Here is a 20,891-nt window from a genome sequence, read left to right as displayed (position 1 = left end):
GTGGCCAGCAGGAGCAGGGAAGTCCTTGTGCCCTGTGCTCAGCACTGCTGAGGCCACACCTTGAGTCCTGTGTCCAGTTCTGGGCCCCTCAGTTTAAGAAGGACATTGAGAGACTGAAGGTGTCCAGAGAAGGGCAACAAAGCTGGGGAGGGGTCTGGAGCACAGCCTTGGGAGGAGAGGCTGAGGGAGCTGGGGTTGCTTAGCCTGCAGAAGAGGAGGCTCAGGGGAGACCTTCTTGCTCTCTCCAACTCCCTGAAGGGAGGTTGGAGCCAGGTGGGGGTTGGGCTCTTCTGCCAGGCACCCAGCACCAGAACAAGAGGCCACAGTCTCAAGCTGTGCCAGGGGAGGTTTAGGCTGGAGGTGAGGAGAAAGTTCTTCACTGAGAGTCATTCGCCATGGGAATGTGCTGCCCAGGGAGGTGGTGGAGTCCCCATCCCTGGAGGTGTTCAGGAGGGGATTGGATGTGGCCCTTGGTGCCAGGGTCTGGTCATGAGGTCTGTGGTGCCAGGTTGGACTCGATGATCCTCCAGGTCTCTTCCAACCTTGGTGACACTGTGATACCCTGTGACACTGTGAGAGGAAGCCAGCAGAGCTGAGACCAACGGCCAAGCAGTGGGGCAAAAGCACCCAGCAGCTGTGCTGGGGAAAGCTCAGGGGGCTGTGCTGCAGTGGGGCTGGCTGGGTGGCAGAGGGCAGCATGAGCCCACACCTGGCACAAGCAGCTCAGCTGCCTGCCCTCAGGGGGCCAGCTGGAGCAACCTCACCAGGGCCGGGGGCAGAGCTCCCCCTGGCAGCCCAGGGAAACCCCTCCCGCGCCCTGAGGCCTCTCCCAGCCCAGGCAGGGAAGGGAAGAAGCTCTGCTGCTCCCTTGAGCCAGTACCTACCAGCCTCAGGTCTATGACATCCTGCAGCATGAACCGAATCCTGGAGGACGTTTTCCTCTCCTTCACAATCTTCTCCATCTGATTGAAATACTGATCCATGCGGGGCTGCGGGGAGACACCGCACCGTCAGCACCACCAGCACCAGCACCACCAGCACCAGCACCAGCACCACCAGCACCAGCACCACCACCAGCACCAGCATCACCACCAGCACCACCACCAGCACCAGCATCACCACCAGCACCAGCATCACCACCAGCACCACCAGCACCAGCATCACCAGCACCACCAGCACCAGCATCACCCCCAGCACCAGCATCACCATCACCACCAGCACCAGCATCACCCCCAGCACCAGCATCACCATCACCCCCAGCACCAGCATCACCAGCACCCCCAGCACCAGCATCACCAGCACCACCAGCACCAGCATCACCCCCAGCACCAGCATCACCATCACCACCAGCATCACCATCACCCCCAGCACCAGCATCACCATCACCACCAGCACCAGCATCACCAACAGCACCAGCATCACCACCAGCACCACCAGCACCAGCACCATCATCACCACCAGCACCAGCACCATCAGCACCATCACCATTACCAGCACCATCATCACCATTAGCATCACCATCATCAGCACCAGCACCATTAGCATCATCACCATCAGCATCACCAGCACCATCATCATCATCACCATTAGCATCACCATTAGCATCACCATCATCAGCACCAGCACCATTAGCATCACCATCATCAGCACCAGCAGCATCAGCACCATCATCACCATTAGCATCATCAGCATCAGCACCAGCACCATCACCATCATCAGCACCAGCACCATCATCATCATCACCATCATCATCATCACCATCATCATCACCACCATCATCACCATCACCATCATCACCACCACCATCATCACCATCATTAGCATCACTATCATCATCACCATCAGCACCAGCATCACCATCATCATCATGATCACCATCATCATCATCACCATTATCATCATCATCATCACCATAAGCATCACCATCATTATCACCACCACCACCATCATCATCATGACTACCATTAGCATCATCATCATCACTGGGGGCAGAGTGGCTGAGAGCAGCCAGGCAGAGAGGGACCTGGGAGTGCTGGTCGATGGTAGGCTGAACATGAGCCAGCAGTGTGCCCAGGGGGCCAAGAAGGCCAAGGGCATCCTGGCCTGCATCAGGAAGAGTGTGGCCAGCAGGAGCAGGGAAGTCCTTGTGCCCTGTGCTCAGCACTGCTGAGGCCACACCTGGAGTCCTGTGTCCAGCTCTGGGCTCCTCAGGTCAGGAAAGAGGTTGAGCTGCTGGAAGGTGTCCAGAGAAGGGCAACAGAGCTGGGGAGGGGTCTGGAGCACAGCCCTGGGAGGAGAGGCTGAGGGAGCTGGGGTTGCTTAGCCTGCAGAAGAGGAGGCTCAGGGGAGACCTTCTTGCTCTCTGCAACTCCCTGCAGGGAGGTTGGAGCCAGCTGGGGGTTGGTCTCTTCTCCCAGGCAGGCACCCAGCACCAGAACAAGAGGTCACAGTCTCCAGCTGTGCCAGGGAAGGTTTAGGCTGGAGGTGAGGAAGAAATTCTACAGAGAGAGAGAGACTGGCCATGGGAATGTGCTGCCCAGGGAGGTGGTGGAGTCCCCATCCCTGGAGGTGTTGAGGAGGAGACTTGATGGGGTGCTTGGCTGCATGGTTTAGCCGATTAGGCAGTGCTGGGTGATAGGTTGGACTTGATCTTGGAAGGTCTCTTCCAACCTGGTCTCTTCCGTTCTACTCTCATCATCACCATTAGTATCATCATCACCATCTCCATCATGATCAACATCACCATCATGACCATCATCATCACCACCACCATTATCATCAACACAATCACCATCACCATCATCACCATCACTATCATCACCATTGTCACCATCATCATCACCACCATTGCCATCATCATCATCATTACTATCATCACCATCACCATCACCATTGCCATCATCACCACCATTATCACCACCATCATCATCATCACCACCACAATCATCACCACCATCACCACCACCACCATCACTGCTGTGTCTTGGAAGGCCCTGAGAGCTCTCCCCCTGGCAGCACCCACAGCACTTTGGTGCTGGAGGCAGAGCTGCAGCCCCAGAGCTGCTGGCTGCAGAAGGGACTGCTGGGCCCTGGGAGCTCTTCCAGGTCAGACTTGAGTGTGTGCAGAGGTGGAGCACTCACCTGGGGGCACCTCCATGCCCTGCATTTCAGACAGCCTACACCCCCTGCACATGCACCACGGCTGAGGGAGCTGGGGGGGTTCAGTCTGGAGAAGGAGAGGCTGAGGAGAGACCTCCTTGTCCTCTGCAACTGCCTCAAAGGAGGCTGGAGCCAGCTGGGGGTTGGCCTCTTCTCAGGTGCAGCAAGTGGCAGGCCAAGAGGAAGGAGCCTTGAGCTGTGGCAGGGCAGGCTCAGGGTGGCTGTCAGGAAAACCTTCCACTCAGGCCAGGCTGCCCAGGGGGTGGTGGAGCCCCCAGCCCTGGAGGGGGTCAAAAGCTGCATGGATGTGGTGCTGAGGGAGGTGGTTTGGTGGCAGTGGCTCAGCAGCAGCGCTGGGGCTGTGAGCTCTGGGTGAGGTGCTGGACTTGATGGCCTCAGAGGTGATCTCAGCAGGTCCCTGAGTCTGTAACAGCCTTGTGCTCCACTGAAACAGAAAAATCCCTGTGGATGCTCCCAAGGGCCAGCTAAGGTGCTCTGTTGGCCAGCTGCCACCAAAGAGGAGTCCTGCCCTGCCCCTGAGCTCCTCCTGTACTGTCAGCAGGTTTGCTGACCTCAGCCCCAGAAAGCTGGCTCAGGACAGCTGGGCACCAAAGTAACTCTGCACTTGGGCTTGATGCTTGGCCTCCCTGGGCTCTCCCAGCTGGGCTCAGGGGAGGGAAGTGGGGGCAGAAGCTCTGCTTCTCTCAGCAACAAGCTAAGAGGCTTAGCTGCAGAGTGAGGTCCCACAAGCTCCTGCTCACAGAGTCCAGAGTGGTTTGCTTTGGAAAGGACCTTAAAGCTCACCCAGGTCCAAGGCAGGGACACCTCCCAGGTTGAGCCCAGGTTGCTCAAGGCCTCATCCAGCCTGGCCTTGAACCCCTCCAGGGTGCCATGATGTGATGGAATCATAGAACCATAGAATCAGTAAGGTTTAAAGAGACCTCAGAGGTCATCAAGTCCAAGCTGTCACCCAACACCTCCTGACAACCAAATCCTTGGCTCCAAGGGCCACATCCAATCCCCTCCTGAACACCTGCAGGGAAGGGGACTCCACCACCTCCCTGGGCAGCACATCCCAACGGCCAACAACTCTCTCTGGGAAGAACTTTCTCCTCACCTCCGGCCTGAACCTCCCCTGGCACAGCTTGAGACTGTGTCCTCTTGTTCTGGGGCCAGGTGCCTGGGAGAAGAGACCAACCCCCCCCCGACTACGACCTCCCTTCAGACAGTTGCAGAGAGCAAGAAGGTCTCCCCTGAGCCTCCTCTTCCCCAGGGCTAAGCAACCCAAAGCAGCCTGCACCAGGACCTCAAATGCTGCCATCAGAAGTCTCCATGAGGTCTGACCTGGACTCTGCAGCCTCTGTAAAGCTTCTCTCCCCCCCAGCAGGGCTCAGGCTGAGTGAAACAGGGAGTTGCAGGGCAGCTTTACAAAATGCTTCCCATTTCCTTTGCTAAAAGGGAGCCACCCCCTTAAATCACCCAGAAAGATCCCCTTAGAGCTTTGCTCCTGGCCTTGCCCTGCAAAGCTTCAGCTCCCTGAGCAGATGTTCCCAGCCTGAGGAAGGGCAGGGGAAACATTTGAGCTGGGCCTGCTCCAGGACCTTGAATTGCAACTATCACTACCACTTCAGCCTCAACAAAAACAGACCATAAAGCATCCACCCCATGACCAGGAGATGAGCTATGGATCCTCACACAGTCCTGATGCAAATAAGCCCCAAGGCTAAGCTGGCACTGGGGCAGCTCCCCCCCGGGCAGGCACCAGGCCCTGCCGCCACGGCCAGGGAACCAAACCCTGCACCAAACCCTTGGCTCTGAGGGTGCTGCCATGCTCCCAAAGCTCAAAACTTCCCAGGCTCAGCCAGCTCAGCTACTGCTCCCTGTCTTCCTCCCAGGAGAAATTCCAGCCCTGCTCCTGGCCCTTCCCAAACCTGTGGCCATCCCTCACGTGCTGCTGCCTTAGCCTGGGGGCCTGGTGCTGAACTGGGCTGCTGTGGTCAAGGTGCTGCACAGAAGAGCCTGGGAGGCTGTGTGCCCAGAAGGATCAGGATTGATCCACCATGACCCCTGCAATCCAGGGAACTCCCTTCCCCAGGCACCTGAAAACGATTAGCTCAGTTTGTTTCCAGAGCTCACTGACTGCTGGCAGAAGCCTCCAGCCCCTTCTTACCCCAGGCCTGGCTTTGCAGAGGAGCAGCAGATTGGCTGTGCCAGAAGCTCCTGGGCTGTGCAGTGCTCCATCCTACACTGCTGGGGTGTGCAGTGCTCCATCCTACGCTCCTGAGGTGTGCAGTGCTCCATCCTATGCTCCTGGGGTGTGCAGTGCTCCATCCTATGCTCCTGGGGTGTGCAGTGCTCCATCCTACACTGCTGGGGTGTGCAGTGCTCCATCCTACGCTCCTGGGGTGTGCAGTGCTCCATCCTACACTGCTGAGGTGTGCAGTGCTCCATCCTACGCTCCTGGGGTGTGCAGTGCTCCATCCTACGCTCCTGGGGTGTGCAGTGCTCCATTCCACACACTCCTGGGGTGTGCAGTGCTCCATCCTACACTCCTGAGGTGTGCAGTGCTCCATCCTACGCTCCTGAGGTGTGCAGTGCTCCATCCTATGCTCCTGGGGTGTGCAGTGCTCCATCCTACACTGCTGGGGTGTGCAGTGCTCCATCCTACACTGCTGGGGTGTGCAGTGCTCCATCCTACGCTCCTGGGGTGTGCAGTGCTCCATCCTATGCTCCTGGGGTGTGCAGTGCTCCATCCTATGCTCCTGGGGTGTGCAGTGCTCCATCCTACACTGCTGGGGTGTGCAGTGCTCCATCCTACACTGCTGGGGTGTGCAGTGCTCCATCCTACGCTCCTGGGGTGTGCAGTGCTCCATCCTATGCTCCTGGGGTGTGCAGTGCTCCATCCTACACTGCTGGGGTGTGCAGTGCTCCATCCTACACTCCTGAGGTGTGCAGTGCTCCATCCTACGCTCCTGAGGTGTGCAGTGCTCCATCCTATGCTCCTGGGGTGTGCAGTGCTCCATTCCACACACTCCTGGGGTGTGCAGTGCTCCATCCTACGCTCCTGAGGTGTGCAGTGCTCCATCCTATGCTCCTGGGGTGTGCAGTGCTCCATTCCACACACTCCTGGGGTGTGCAGTGCTCCATCCTACGCTCCTGAGGTGTGCAGTGCTCCATCCTACGCTCCTGAGGTGTGCAGTGCTCCATCCTATGCTCCTGGGGTGTGCAGTGCTCCATCCTACACTGCTGGGGTGTGCAGTGCTCCATCCTACGCTCCTGAGGTGTGCAGTGCTCCATCCTATGCTCCTGGGGTGTGCAGTGCTCCATCCTACACTCCTGAGGTGTGCAGTGCTCCATCCTACGCTCCTGAGGTGTGCAGTGCTCCATCCTATGCTCCTGGGGTGTGCAGTGCTCCATTCCACACACTCCTGGGGTGTGCAGTGCTCCATCCTACGCTCCTGAGGTGTGCAGTGCTCCATCCTATGCTCCTGGGGTGTGCAGTGCTCCATCCTACGCTCCTGAGGTGTGCAGTGCTCCATCCTACACTCCTGAGGTGTGCAGTGCTCCATCCTACGCTCCTGAGGTGTGCAGTGCTCCATCCTATGCTCCTGGGGTGTGCAGTGCTCCATCCTATGCTCCTGGGGTGTGCAGTGCTCCATCCTATGCTCCTGGGGTGTGCAGTGCTCCATCCTACGCTCCTGGGGTGTGCAGTGCTCCATCCTATGCTCCTGCGGTGTGCAGTGCTCCATCCTACACTCCTGAGGTGTGCAGTGCTCCATCCTACGCTCCTGGGGTGTGCAGTGCTCCATCCTATGCTCCTGGGGTGTGCAGTGCTCCATCCTACACTGCTGGGGTGTGCAGTGCTCCATCCTACACTGCTGGGGTGTGCAGTGCTCCATCCTACGCTCCTGAGGTGTGCAGTGCTCCATCCTACACTGCTGGGGTGTGCAGTGCTCCATCCTACACTGCTGGGGTGTGCAGTGCTCCATCCTACGCTCCTGAGGTGTGCAGTGCTCCATCCTATGCTCCTGGGGTGTGCAGTGCTCCATCCTACACTCCTGGGGTGTGCAGTGCTCCATCCTACACTGCTGGGGTGTGCAGTGCTCCATCCTACACTGCTGGGGTGTGCAGTGCTCCATCCCACACACTCCTGGGGTGTCCAGTGCCAACGCACTGCCATGGGCAGGGACACCTCCCACCAGCACAGCTTGCTCAAGGCCTCATCCAGCCTGGCCTTGAACACCTCCAGGCAGGGCACAGCCACAGCCTCCCTGGGCAGCCTGTGCCAGAGTCTCCCCAGCCTCACTCCCAAGAGTTTCTTCCTCATCTCCAGTCTCATTCTCCCCTCTCCCAGCTCAAAGCCATTGTCCCTTGTTCTGGCAGCCCTTGTCACAAGTCCCTCCCCAGCTCTCCTGGAGCTCCCTTCAGGTACTGGAAGGCTGCTCTGAGGTCTCCCTGGAGCCTTCTCTTCTGCAGGCTGCACAGCCCCAGCTCTCCCAGCCTGTCCCCACAGGGGAGGTTCTGCAGCCCTCTGATCATCTTTGTGGCCTCCTCTGGAGCCTCTCCAGCAGCTCCAGGTCCCTCTTCTGCCGAACAGTTCCTGCAGAAGGGCCAATCCCCCCCCGGGCCTGCTGCTCCTCCCTGCCCTGCAGGCCTCCCTCCCGGCCCTGCCCTACCTTTGCCTTCTCGAAGTCCAGGTCCTTGCCGATGGTGGTCAGCAGGCGGCAGAGGCACTCCAGGGACTCCTCGTCGTGGTTCTTGAGCAGCTTCACCACGCAGTCGTGCATGATGGCCTCTGTCAGCATCTTCAGCTTGAAGAGCTCCCCAATGAACTTGATGTTGCCGATGGACCTCCGCCTGGCCTTGTCCTTGGCCTCCTCCAGCTCGTCGTGGAGCCGCGTCTTCTCCTCGGGCTGCAAGACAACCGCGGCTCAGAGAGCAGCACCTCCAGAGGGGGGAGGAGGCTTCAGGCACAGCCAGGGGCTGGGGCCTGCTGCTCTCCCTGGGGTCTCTCTTTCTCCTCACAAGCAGGAGGAGGCCGGGCAGACCCTGCGGCGGGGCGGAGGCTTTGTGCCGTCCTCGGCCACGCTGCGGGAGCCAAGCTCTCGGCTCCCGAATCCTCCCCCCGCAGCCCCACTGCCACCTTCCGAAGGCAGCACTCCAGAGGGAGCTCTGAGGACTCCAGGGGCAACCACCCATCCACCACTTACAGTGGTAGCAGCCTCCAGCTCCTTCTGCTTCTTCTCGAAGACGTCGTCGTCAGCCTTGTCCTTCTCGAACTCCTTCTGGCAGCGGTTGAGCAGCAGCTTGCGGAAGTTGACCGTGCTGCCAGGCTTGTCTGCCATCGGCACCTTCAGCTGGCCAGGGGCAAGCACAAGGCCTCAGCTGGGAAGGCAACTCAGAGATCATCTCCCCCAGCCTCCCACCATGCCCAGGGACACCTCTCAGCTAGACTCAGCTGCTCCAGGCCTCAGCCAGCCTGGCCTTGAACACCCCCAGGCAGGAGGCAGCCACAGCCTCCCTGGGCAGCCTGTGCCAGAGGCTCAGCAGCCTCACACTGAAGAGCTGTTCAAGAGGTGTTCAAGGGGAGATTGGACTTGGCACTTGGTGCCATGGTCTAGTGAGGTCTGTTGGGACAGGTTGGACTTGATGATCCTTGGGGTCTCTTCCAACCTTAGTTATACTGTGAGACTGTGATACTGCGAGCTTGTTCCTCAGCTCCACTCTAACCCTGCTCTGCCACAGCTTCAAACCATTGTCCCTTGGCCTGGCTCAGACCCCCTCAGCAAAAGTCTCTCTGCAGCCTTCCTGCAGGATCCCTTCAGGTCCTGGCAGCAGCTCTGAGGTGCCCCTGGAGCCTTCTCCTCTGCAGGCTGCACAGCCCCAGCTCCCTCAGCCTGTGCTCCCAGCAGAGCTGCTCCAGCCCTGGGAGCATCTCTGTGGCCTCCTCTGGGCTCCCTCCAGCAGCTCTGAGTCCTTCTGCTGCTGGGGACACAGAACTGAGGAAGGATTGGAGGTGAGGTCTCAGCAGAGAAGAGGCAGAATCCTCTCTCTTGCCCTGCTGCCCACCCTCCTCTGGAGGGAAGAAGGGATGGGGGGGAGAAGGGATGAATGGATGAGGGATGAAGAGAGTTATTTTGTCCCAGATTCATCATCTGAAACCCAGCTGCCCAAAGCCTGGCTCAGCACCTTGGGCTCCCTTTTGAAATGAGGACTTTCAGTGGCACTTTCCAAAGGGGACTCCTGGCACTTTGTGAGCAGGCTGAGCCAAGCCTCCTCAGCTCCAAACACCACCACAGCAACAGTCAGGTTGGAACAGACCCTCAGGATCACCGAGTCCAGCCCAGAACCCTGCTCTACAAGGGTCACCCCTAAACCATAGCCCCACACACCACATCCAAACCACCCTGAAACACAGCCAGGCCTGGGGACTCCACCACCCCCTGGGCAGCACATTCCAGTCCCTGACCACTCTTGCTGGGAAATTTTTTTTCCTGCTGTCCAGTCTAAACCTATCCAGTGGCAGCTTGAGGCCATTCCCTCTTGCTCTATCACTAATTACCTGTGAGAGGAGACCAGCAGCAGCCTCTCCACAACCTCCTTGCAGGTATTTGTAGAGAGCAATGAGGTCTCTCTTCAGCCTCCTCTTTTCCAAGCTAACCATCCCCAGCTCCCTCAGTCTCTCCTCACCAGGTTTATTCTCCAGGCCCTTCACAGCTTCCTTGCCCTCCTCTGCCTTGGCTCCAGCACCTCCACATCTCTCTTGTATTGAGGTGCCCAAAACTGGACTCAACCCTCGAGGTGTGGCCTCCCCAGAGCTAAGCCCCAGGGGTCAGTCCCCTCCCTGCTCCTGCTGGACACAGCATTGCTGAGCCCAGCCAGGAGGCCTTTGGCTTTCTTGGGCACACTGCTGGCTCCTCTTCAGCTGCTTGTCCATCAGCACCCCCAGGGCTTTCTTGGCCACCTGGGCACACTGCTGGCTCCTGTTCAGCTGCTTATCCATCAGCACCCCCGGGGCTTTCTCAGCCACCTGGGCACACTGCTGGCTCCTGTTCAGCTGCTTATCCATCAGCACCCCCAGAGCTTTCTTGGCCACCTGGGCACACTGCTGGCTCCTGTTCAGCTGCTTATCCATCAGCACCCCCAAGGCTTTCTCAGCCACCTGGGCACACTGCTGGCTCCTGTTCAGCTGCTTATCCATCAGCACCCTGGGGCACACTGCTGGCTCCTGTTCAGCCACTTATCCATCAGCACCCCTGGGGCTTTCTTGGCCACCTGGGCACACTGCTGGCTCCTGTTCAGCCGCTTACCCATCAGCACCCCCAGGGCCCTTTCTGCCAGCAGCTTTCCAGCCACACTGCCCCCAGCCTGTAGCGTTGCTTGGGGTTGTTACACCTGCCTGTGCCTGCCAGCATGGCCAGCCAGGGCAGAAGAAGACCCCCAGCATGGCCAGCCAGGGCAGAAGAAGCCCCCCAGCATGGCCAGCCAGGGCAGATGAAGCCCCCCAGCATGGCCAGCCAGGGCAGAAGAAGCCCCCCAGCATGGCCAGCCAGGGCAGATGAAGCCCCCCAGCAGGGCCAGCCAGGGCAGAAGAAGACCCCAGCATGGCCAGCCAGGGCAGATGAAGACCCCCAGCAGGGCCAGCCAGGGCAGATGAAGACCCCCAGCATGGCCAGCCAGGGCAGAAGAAGCCCCCCAGCACGCCCAGGGGCTCTGTCCCCCCGGGCTGCGCTCTGCCCCGGCGGCGCGGGCCGGGCGGCGCGGGGCCTCACCGTCACGAGGCAGCGGCACATGTTGGCGTAGGCCACGGAGAAGCTGGGCTCATCGATGGCCTTCTCAAAGACCAGGTCAATGACTCCCTTCAGCCTCTCCTCTGTGTCCACTGTCAGATCTGTCACTTGCTTCATCAGCTGGTTGAACATCTGCGGCGTCAGCTTGTTCAGGATGCTTCGGACCTTGCGGAACAGCTCCTGCGGGGCAGCAAAGCCACGGGGTCAGTGAGAGCTCAGAGCTCAGCCGGCCCAGCCTGCCTCCCAGCACCTCCTGACAACCAAACCCTGGCTCCAAGGGCCACAGCCAATCCCCTCTTCAACACCTCCAGGGATGGGGACTCCACCACCTCCCTGGGCAGCACATTCCCCTGGCCAATTACTCTTCCTGTGAAGAACTTTCTCCTCACCTCCAGCCTAAGCCTCCCCTGGCACAGCTCGAGACCCAGAGCCAGCAGGAGGCTACCAGGAGTGAGCTGGGATGAACCTCAAGGGTGAATGGAGAAGATCATAGAATGGTTTGGGTTGGAATAGACCTTTAAAAGTCATCCAGACCAACCCCCCTGCACTCAGCAGGGACATCCCCAGCCAGAGCAGGCTGCTCACAGCCCCAGACAGCCTCACCTGGACTGGTGCCAGCCATGGGGCAGCTCCCACCTCTCTGGGCAGCCTGGGGCAGGCTCTCACCACCCTCAGGGGCAAACATTTCTCCCCTCTCTCCATCTCCCTCTTTTAGTTCAAACCATCCTCTCTCATCCTGTCACAACGAAGTCTGTCCCCAGCTGTCTCTTGAAACGCTGCAAGGCCACCAGAAGGTCTCCCTGGAGCCTTCTCCTCTCCATGCTGAACAACCCCAACCCTCTCAGCCTGGCTTCACAGCAGAGGGCTTCCAGCCCTGCCAGCACTGCTGTGGCCTCCTCTGGCCCTGCTCCATCAGGTCCCTGTCTGTGCTGAGGGCTCCAGAGCTGCCCCAGCCCTGCAGAGGGGCAGAATCCCCTCCCTGCCCCTGCTGTCCACAGATGGCCCAAGGAAGCTGAGTCAGAGAGGGACACATCTGTGCACCACCCAGCTCCAGTCCTAACTCAGCTATTGGCTACCAGAGACCAAGGCTGTGGGGCAGGGCTTTAGGAAGAGCCTTGGCTGTCACTCACTGAAATGTTCTCTTTGGTATCAACTTGGTATCAGGAGGCAGAAATGAGCAGAGAGTGGCCTTCTCTTCTCTTCCCTTCTCTCAAGCAGAGAGCAGCTCCTCCCAGACTCACTTAGGGCCCTTTTTTCCACTGCAGATGATGGTTAGGCAACAGAGCTGCCACCAGCCCTGGGAATGAATTCCAGGGTCCTCCAAGACCATCCCAACTTGCCCTACAAATCACCAGTGTGGCCTCCAGGCACACAGGCAAGCATCTCCACCCAGCATGGCTGCCCATGGAGCAGAGAGCAGGGAGGAGGCCCCAGAGGAAGCCTCAGGGCCAGCACTGTGGGGCTGGGCAGGACAAATGGAGGGCACCTGCCAGAGGAACCACAGTCCTGCTGAGGGTCAGGGCACAAATCCAGGCTAAAAGGGGATGAAAAGCAGGTTCTGTGCTCAAGCCTGAGGATGTTGGCTTCAGGATGGAGCCAGGGACAGCTCAGGGAAGCAGGAAGAGAGCCACTCCTGGGGAGAGGCAGCAGGCTGCCTGGGGTCAGGCTCAGCCTCACCTCCTGCCCAGCACTGCCACTTACACTGCAGGGCAAGAACAAACACCCAGGCACCAAGGGGTTGGGGGAAGGCTGTGGTGCAGACTGGGCTTGGGTGCCCTCTTTCCCTCTCTTACACAGCAGCAGGGGCAGGTTTCCAGCCTCCCCCTGCCCCAGGACACTCCTCCAGGAGCTCTCACCTGAGTCTTGACGTTTTCTGGGTCCTCTGTCTGGTTCTCCCTCTTCAGGCTTGGCTTCCAGGCATTCTCTGCCTTCTTCAGGTGGACATCCTCCTTCACACACACAGTGATGATCTTCCTGGGCTCTCTCCTCTGGCCTGGCTGAGATCTCCTTGGTCCAACATTCAACAACTAGGACAGAAACAGTCCCTCTTACATCCCCTTTTCAGCCCCCACCTCGTAACCCAGCCAGGGCGCAGCGCTGACAGCAACACCAGGAACCAGCAAGGACTCCCAGCACTGGGAGGGCTCCCTCAGACCCAACACAGCCACCTGGGCTGGTCAGAGGGAGTGTGAGGACACCAAACATGTTCCTCCAGGGCAGATGACCCAAACCATAAAGGATGACCACAGCCTATAGTCAGCAATGATGCTCTGGATGCTTAGGTGCTACAGAACTGGACCTGACTGACCAAAAGGGAACCAGAAGCCACCTGAGACCTCACAGCAAAGTCCTCTCCAAGGTTCAACAAGTCCCAGGGCAAGGTCCTGCAGCTGGGGCAGGCCAACCCCAGGCACAGATCCAGGCTGGGTGCTGAGTGGGTTGAGAGCAGCCTCGAAGAAAGGGACTTGGGGGTGCTGGGTGCTGAGCAGCTCCCCAGGAGCCAGCAGTGCCTCCTGCAGCCCTCAGGCAGCTGTGTGCTGGCTGCAGCCAGAGCAGGGTGGGCAGAGGGCTGCAGAGGGGATTCTGCCCCTGGGCTCTGCTCTGCTCAGACCTCACCCTCCAAGCCTGCCTCCAGCTCTGCTGTCCCCAGCACAAGAAGGACTCAGAGCTGCTGGAGGGAGGCCAGAGGAGGCCACAGAGATGATCCCAGGGCTGAAGCAGCTCTGCTGTGAGCACAGGCTGAGGGAGCTGGGGCTGTGCAGCCTGAAGAGGAGAAGGCTCCAGGGGGACCTCAGAGCTGCTGCCAGGAGCTGAAGGGATCCTGCAGGAAGGCTGCAGAGAGACTTTTGCTGAGGGGGTCTGAGCCAGGCCAAGGGGGAAGGGTTTGGAGCTGAGGCAGAGCAGGGTTAGAGTGGAGCTGAGGAAGAAGTTCTTCAGTGTGAGGCTGCTGAGCCTCTGGCACAGGCTGCCCAGGAAGGCTGTGGCTGCCTCCTGCCTGGGGGTGTTCAAGGCCAGGCTGGATGAGGCCTTGAGCAGCTGAGTCTGGTTGAGAGGTGTCCCTGGGCATGGCAGGGGGTTGGGGGAGATGATCTCTGAGGTCCCTTCCATCCTAGGCCATTCCATGGTTCCATCCCCTCATGACTAAGGAAAGCCTTGCAGCTGTTCCCAGGGTCCCATCCCAAGCCATCAGGTAACACTACATTAGAAGCTCTGCCAAAAAGGTGAAGCTTCACTGGAGATCACTTCCAACAGAGCCACTTTGAGACAGGAGTGAGAGAAAACACTCAGAATGGAGCCTCAGTGCAGCTCCTGCATGGTGGCAGCAGAGCTCCTGCCAGCAATGGGTCAGCCTCTGTGGTCTGACAGGAGGAGGAGCAGGGCAGGCTGCTTGAGGCAGCAGCCAGCATCCCTCTGCAGTCCCCCAGGCAAACCAGGGATGAAGCTGCTGGAAGTGGGGAGTTTGTCATCAGCTGCACAAGTGTCAGGACTCAAGACACCCCCAGACTCCCTCTCCATCCTCCAGGGCCTTCTGATTAAGGGCTGAAGGCCTCAGATGCTGGCAGGGGTTTTCCTCTTCCCCTGCACTTTCATCTTTGTGAAGCCCTGCATTAGAAAGGTCCAACCTCAAGGTAGCAATTAGCACAGCAACCAAGCCCCATTAGCAAGCCCTGTTCCTCTCCACAGCACTAATGAATCTCTTCAGTGGGCAGGAGGCAGCCTCCAGGTGAAGGATGAGCCCTGAAAACCTTCCTGTGCTCCACAAAGGCCTTCAGTGAGCAGCAGAGAGGCAAAACCCTCTCAGTTCTTCAGGCAGCCTCACCCAAGACAGGAGGAGAGGGCTCTCAGCTGGTGGCTCTGCTGTCATCCACCAGTCCCAGACTTGGGTTTGCACTTCAGAACCCAAAATGCTCCTCACAGGCAGGACATTGTCCCTGTGACCTGGCTCTGAGTGGCACTGCTGGGAGCAAACCAACAGCAGCACTGCTGGAGCTCTCCTCTGGGCTTCAGCAGAGGAAGATGATGTCAGAAGTGCCAAGTGTGTCAAAAGGCCAAGGGCAAGGTCCTGCAGCTGGGGCAGGGCAATCCTGAGCACAAACCCAGGCTGGGTGAGGAGTGGCTGAGAGCAGCCTGGAGAAGGCCTTGGGGGTGTCAGCTGGGGACAAACTGCCCAGGAGCCAGCAGTGGTCCCTGGCAGCCCAGAGCCAGCTGAGTGCTGAGCTGCAGCCAGAGCAGGGAGAGCAGCAGCACAGGGAGGGGATTCTGCCCCTCTGCTCTGCTCAGAGCCCACCTGCAGCACTGCCTCCAGCTCTGGGGCCCCCAGCACAAGAAGGGTTCAAACCCTTTGAAGTCCCTGCCATGGGCAGGGACACCTCCCCCCAGCCCAGGCTGCTCAAGGCCTCATCCAGCCTGGCCTTCAACACCTCCAGGCAGGGGACAGCCACAGCCTCCCTGGGTGACCTGTGCCAGAGTCTCCCCACCCTCCCTCTAAAGAACTTCTTCCTCATCTCCAGTCTCAGTCTCCCCTCCTCCAGCTTGCAGTCACTGCCCCTTGTCCTGGCACTCCAACCCCAATGGCTCTCCACACCTCCTGGCAGGAAGGTTGTTGTGAGGTGGAGGTTGGTGTCTCAAGGAAGCAGTGATGGAACAAGAGGGAATGGCCTCTGCCTGCACCAGGGGAGGTTTAGGTTGCACAGCAGGACTGAAATGGTTCTCAGGCTGCCCAGGGAGGTGCCCCTGGCCCTCTGCTGGTTGCTTGGACTTCAGAGTCCAGCCCCTGGCTGCCTGGGGCTGGGAGCTGCTGCAGTTTCTCTGCTTGGGGGTGCAGTGCTGGGGTTTTCATGGCTGGCTGGAAAGAGAGGTGAGCTGTGTGAAACAAGAGCAGCCCTGGGTTAAGAGGTCCCTCAGGTGGAGGCAGCTGCTCTGTGTTGGGGGCTGCTGGAGAGGGAGAAGTTCTTGGTGCTCTGCACAGGCTGCAAGGCTCCAGCTGCAACTGCCCTGACTGGTGGCTGGAGATGGAGCAGGAGGGGCTGGCCTCAGGCTGCACAGGGGAGGTTTAGGCTGAGGCTGGACATTAGCAGCTTGGGGCTTTTGCACTGGCAGGGTTCTGAGGCACTGGCCCAGGCTGCCCAGAGAGCTGCTGGAGTCAGCACCCCTGGAGGGGTTGGCAAGCTGTGGAGCTGTGGTGCCTGGGGCCATGGCTTGGTGGTGGTGTTGGTGGAGCAGGGGTAATGCTTGCAGTGATGACCTTGAAGGGCTTTGCCAACCTCAATGGTTCAATGAAACCAGTTGCTGATCCTTCCCTATGGCTCCTCTCTGCCCCCACCCAGAGCCTTCCATCAACTCCAGCAGCAGGACACAGCACAGCCCTGTGCTGAGCCATGCCCCTCTGCTCTGATGCAATTCCACACAGCCCTGCTCAGGTTCTACCCACACTGCACACATGCAGGGGAGCATCTTCCCTCCAGCTGCCAAAAGCAGCCAGCCAAGGCAAGGGGAAAGTGCCCCAGCCTCAGCCACACACCCCCAGAGCTCCTCACACCCCTCCTGGCCCAGGGAGAGCCTGCCAACCGCAGCTGGCCGGGCAGCCTGCCCTGCAAGCCAAACCATTTGGGCCTCATTTTCCCCCAGAAATGAGGCAAAGCCAAGGAAAGGTCACCTGGAGCCACCCCAGCCCTCTTCTCAAGGCCCTTCCAGGGGTGGCCAGGCTGTGAGAGGCGAGGACAGAGCCCCAGGCTGCCCCGGGGCCGGGTCCAGACGGAAGGCGCAGGCTCGGCAGAGCTCAAGCGTGGGGCAGGAGGTGACCACTGCCCTGGCAGGAGGGGCCTGGGCCACCTCCTGAGGGGCAGCATGGCCCATGGCACAGCCTCCTCACAGCTGGCTGCCAGCAAGGGCAGATTTGATGTCACCCTGGGCAGCCTGAGCCAGTGGGAGTCGTTATTGGACAAGATCCACAGAGGGCCTGGGGTTGGAAGGGACCCTCAAAGGTCATCTTTGATGACCTTTGAGGGTCCCTTCCAACCCCAAGCCCTCTGTGGATCTGTGAGTTCAGACCTCCAAGAGCCCTGAAAGCACAAGGCCTCCCTTCAGGGCTGTGGCTTTTGGTATCTCAGAACAAATTTGGTCCCAGCTGTTTGCTCAGGCTGCAGGAGCAGCCAGCAGAGGCCTCCTCCGAAGGGGCAAGGAAACAGCACAGGGCTGAAACCAGAGGGAATGTGGGGAGGGTCTGCCCCCAGATTCAGAGGGGGACAAGTGGAAGGTGCCTGAGCTTGCTCCCAGCCTCCTCCTTGCAACCCAGTTGGACATCAGGAACAATTTCTTCCCTGCAAGGAGGGGGTGAGGGGTTGGAAGAGGCTGCCCAGGGAGGTGGTGGAGTCCCCATGCCTGGAGGTGTTTAAGGTGGGGGTTGGTCTTTTCTCCACAGTCTCAGGTAATAGGAGGAAAGGGCCTGAAATTGTGCCAGGGGAGGTTTGGGTTGGGCATGAGGAACGATTTCTGCTCTGCAGGAGTGGTCAGGGGTTGGCAGAGGCTGCCCAGGGAGGTGGTGGAGTCCCCATGCCTGGAGGTGTTCCAGGTGGCCATGGCACTTGGGGCCAGGGTTTGGTGGCCATGGTGGGGTTGGGCTGCTGGTTGGACTGGGTGAGCTCAGAGGGCTCTTCCAACCCAAACAACTCTCAAGTCCATGGTTCTGAGCAACAGCAGCTCTGCAGGGCCTGCCATGGCAGTGGGGCAGCCTGCAGTGGGGTGGCACTGGGAGGTGCTCACCAGATTCCCCACAGCAGTCTGAATGGCCTCTTGCCCACAGGGGCAGGGGGGGAAAGCAAGGCAGAAAGGAGGAGGTGCAGAGGACTGCAGGAGGCTTGCTCCATGACCACTTCTGGCCATGGTTTAATGGCCATGGAGGTCTTGGGTTGCTGGTTGGGCTGGGTGACCTTAGAGGCCTTTTCCAACCCAAACAATTCTATGGCCCTATGAAGACTCAGAGCAGCTCAGTACTCCCTGGTGCTCAACCCTCTGCTTCCACTGCCAGGCCCAAGCCACCCAAGAGGTCACAGAACTGCTTCTCCCTTCACAACAGGCCTCAAAGGCAGAAGGGGAAATTGAGGGCAGCTGCTAGAAGTGACTCTGCCTTCCAGGACAGCTCAAGGGCAGAGGTGATCTGAGCTTCCATCAGCTCTTGGGAAGGTTTCCATCACCTCTAATGCAGCAGGACCAGAGGAGGTCCACAAAGATGCTCAGGGGGTTGGAGCAGCTCTGCTCTGGGGCCAGGCTGAGGGAGCTGGGGGTGTTCAGCCTGGAGAAGAGAAGGCTCCAGGGAGATCTAATGGCAGCCTGCCAGTGCCTGAAGGGGCTGCAAGAAGGCTGCAGAGAGACTGTGTGCAAAGGCCTGCAGGGCCAGCCCCAGGGCCAATGGCTTCAAAGCAGAGCAGAGCAGATTGAGATTGGCTGTGAGGAACAAGTTCTGCCCCAGGAGGCTGCTGGAACCCTGCAGCAGGCTGCCCAGGGAGGTGGCTGGGGCCCATGCCTGGTGATAGGCCATTCAGGGTGAGGCTGGACAGGGCTCTGGACAACCTGATCAGGATGAGCCTGCTGACTGCAGAGGGGCTGGAGCAGATGACCTTTGGAGGTGCCTTCCAACCCAGACCATGCTGTGATTCTGTGCTTCTAAGGAGGTACAGAGCAGAGGCATCCTGTGTCAGCACACGGGGACAGAGCAGTGCCCTCCAACCCTCTGTGCCTGCACCTCTGGGCTCCTCTAACCTCCCCTCAGCAGCACCTCCTCCTCTGCCGTGCCCCCCTGTGCTGGAGGCAGTGGTGGTTAGTTCTACAGCCAGTCACACAACAGCTCTGAGCCAGGAGGAGGAAATGGAGACAAAAGCCAAGGCAGCAAAACAAAGATTCTCAGCGTGAGGAAAGCTTTGCCCAGGGCGAGGAGGAGGAGGGGGCTGGGTGGGTGATGGGCATGGCCTGAGCAGAGGGGGCATGACCAGGTGGGCAGGCAGTGCACACACAGGGGGTTGCCATGCTTCATGAGAAGACAACCTCTGATTCTGCCAGAGCCTGGACAGCCTCTCAGCCTATGAGGCAGCAGAGCTCTGCAACCAACCTTCCCCTGCAGCCCTCCATAACCAACCTTCCCCTGCAGCCCTCCTCAGCAGCTCATGGGGCAGCAGAGCTCTGTAACCAACCTCCCCCTGCAGCCCTCCTCAGCAGCTCACTGAGCTCTGCAACCAACCTTCCCCTGCAGCCCTCCATAACCAACCTTCCCCTGCAGCCCTCCTCAGCAGCTCACTGAGCTTTGCAACCAACCTCCCCCTGCAGCCCTCCTCAGCAGCTCACTGAGCTCTGTAACCAACCTTTCCCTGCAGCCCTCCTCAGCAGCTCATGGGGTAGCAGAGCTCTGTAACCAACCTTCCCCTGCAGCCCTCCATAACCAACCTTCCCCTGCAGCCCTCCTCAGCAGCTCATGGGGCAGCAGAGCTCTGTAACCAACCTTCCCCTGCAGCCCTCCTCAGCAGCTCTCTGAGCTCTGTAACCAACCTTCCCCTGCAGCCCTCCTCAGCAGCTCATGAGGCAGCAGAGCTCTGCAACCAACCTTCCCCTGCAGCCCTCCTCAGCAGCTCTCTGAGCTCTGTAACCAACCTTCCCCTGCAGCCCTCCTCAGCAGCTCATGAGGCAGCAGAGCTCTGCAACCAACCTTCCCCTGCAGCCCTCCTCAGCAGCTCTCTGAGCTCTGTAACCAACCTTCCCCTGCAGCTCTCCTCAGCAGCTCACTGAGCTCTGCAACCAACCTTCCCCTGCAGCCCTCCTCAGCAGCTCACTGAGCTCTGTAACCAACCTTCCCCTGCAGCCCTCCTCAGCAGCTCATGGGGCAGCAGAGCTCTGTAACCAACCTTCCCCTGCAGCCCTCCTCAGCAGCTCAGGGAGCAGCAGAGCTCTGTAACCAACCTTCCCCTGCAGCCCTCCTCAGCAGCTCATGGGGCAGCAGAGCTCTGTAACTAAGCTTCCCTTGCAGCCCTCCTCAGCAGCTCACTGAGCTCTGTAACCAACCTTCCCCTGCAGCTCTCCTCAGCAGCTCAGGGAGCAGCAGAGCTCTGTAACCAACCTCCCCCTGCAGCCCTCCTCAGCAGCTCATGGGGCAGCAGAGCTCTGTAACCAACCTTCCCCTGCAGCCCTCCTCAGCAGCTCACTGAGCTCTGCAACCAACCTTCCCCTGCAGCCCTCCTCAGCAGCTCACTGAGCTCTGTAACCAACCTTCCCCTGCAGCCCTCCTCAGCAGCTCATGGGGCAGCAGACCTCTGTAACCAACCTTCCCCTGCAGCTCTCCTCAGCAGCTCAGGGAGCAGCAGAGCTCTGCAACCAACCTTCCCCTGCAGCCCTCCTCAGCAGCTCACTGAGCTCTGCAACCAACCTTCCCCTGCAGCCCTCCATAACCAACCTTCCCCTGCAGCCCTCCTCAGCAGCTCATGGGGCAGCAGAGCTCTGCAACTAAGCTTCCCTTGCAGCCCTCCTCAGCAGCTCACTGAGCTCTGCAACCAACCTTCCCCTGCAGCCCTCCTCAGCAGCTCACTGAGCTCTGTAACCAACCTTCCCCTGCAGCCCTCCTCAGCAGCTCACTGAGCTCTGTAACCAACCTTCCCCTGCAGCTCTCCTCAGCAGCTCTCTGAGCTCTGTAACCAACCTTCCCCTGCAGCTCTCCTCAGCAGCTCTCTGAGCTCTGTAACTAACCTTCCCCTGCAGCCCTCCTCAGCAGCTCATGGGGCAGCAGAGCTCTGTAACCAACCTTCCCCTGCAGCCCTCCTCAGCAGCTCTCTGAGCTCTGTAACCAACCTTCTCCTGCAGCTCTCCTCAGCAGCTCTCTGAGCTCTGTAACCAACCTTCCCCTGCAGCCCTCCTCAGCAGCTCATGGGGCAGCAGAGCTCTGTAACTAAGCTTCCCTTGCAG

At 59.5% G+C, this 20,891-nt stretch overlaps 1 protein-coding gene across 1 annotated transcript in view; it reads right to left on the bottom strand.

The window, feature by feature from the left end:
• The window catches only part of EIF4G3 (eukaryotic translation initiation factor 4 gamma 3), a 167,287-nt gene that overhangs the window by 38,867 nt on the left and 107,529 nt on the right, over positions 1-20,891 (bottom strand). Inside the window, exons 18-22 of the mRNA XM_054175939.1 lie at positions 12,806-12,976; positions 10,932-11,129; positions 8,370-8,516; positions 7,836-8,072; positions 885-989 (exon numbers count right to left, since the gene is read on the bottom strand). Coding sequence (XP_054031914.1) covers positions 885-989; positions 7,836-8,072; positions 8,370-8,516; positions 10,932-11,129; positions 12,806-12,976 — 858 coding nt within the window. The remainder of the gene's footprint in view (positions 1-884; positions 990-7,835; positions 8,073-8,369; positions 8,517-10,931; positions 11,130-12,805; positions 12,977-20,891) is intronic.

The sequence above is a fragment of the Dryobates pubescens genome, chromosome 33, assembly GCF_014839835.1.
Source record: "Dryobates pubescens isolate bDryPub1 chromosome 33, bDryPub1.pri, whole genome shotgun sequence".
Classification (NCBI taxonomy): Eukaryota; Metazoa; Chordata; class Aves; order Piciformes; family Picidae; genus Dryobates; species Dryobates pubescens.
Note: the sequence above shows the minus strand (reverse complement) of the source record. Positions and strands in the feature narration are given on the sequence as shown.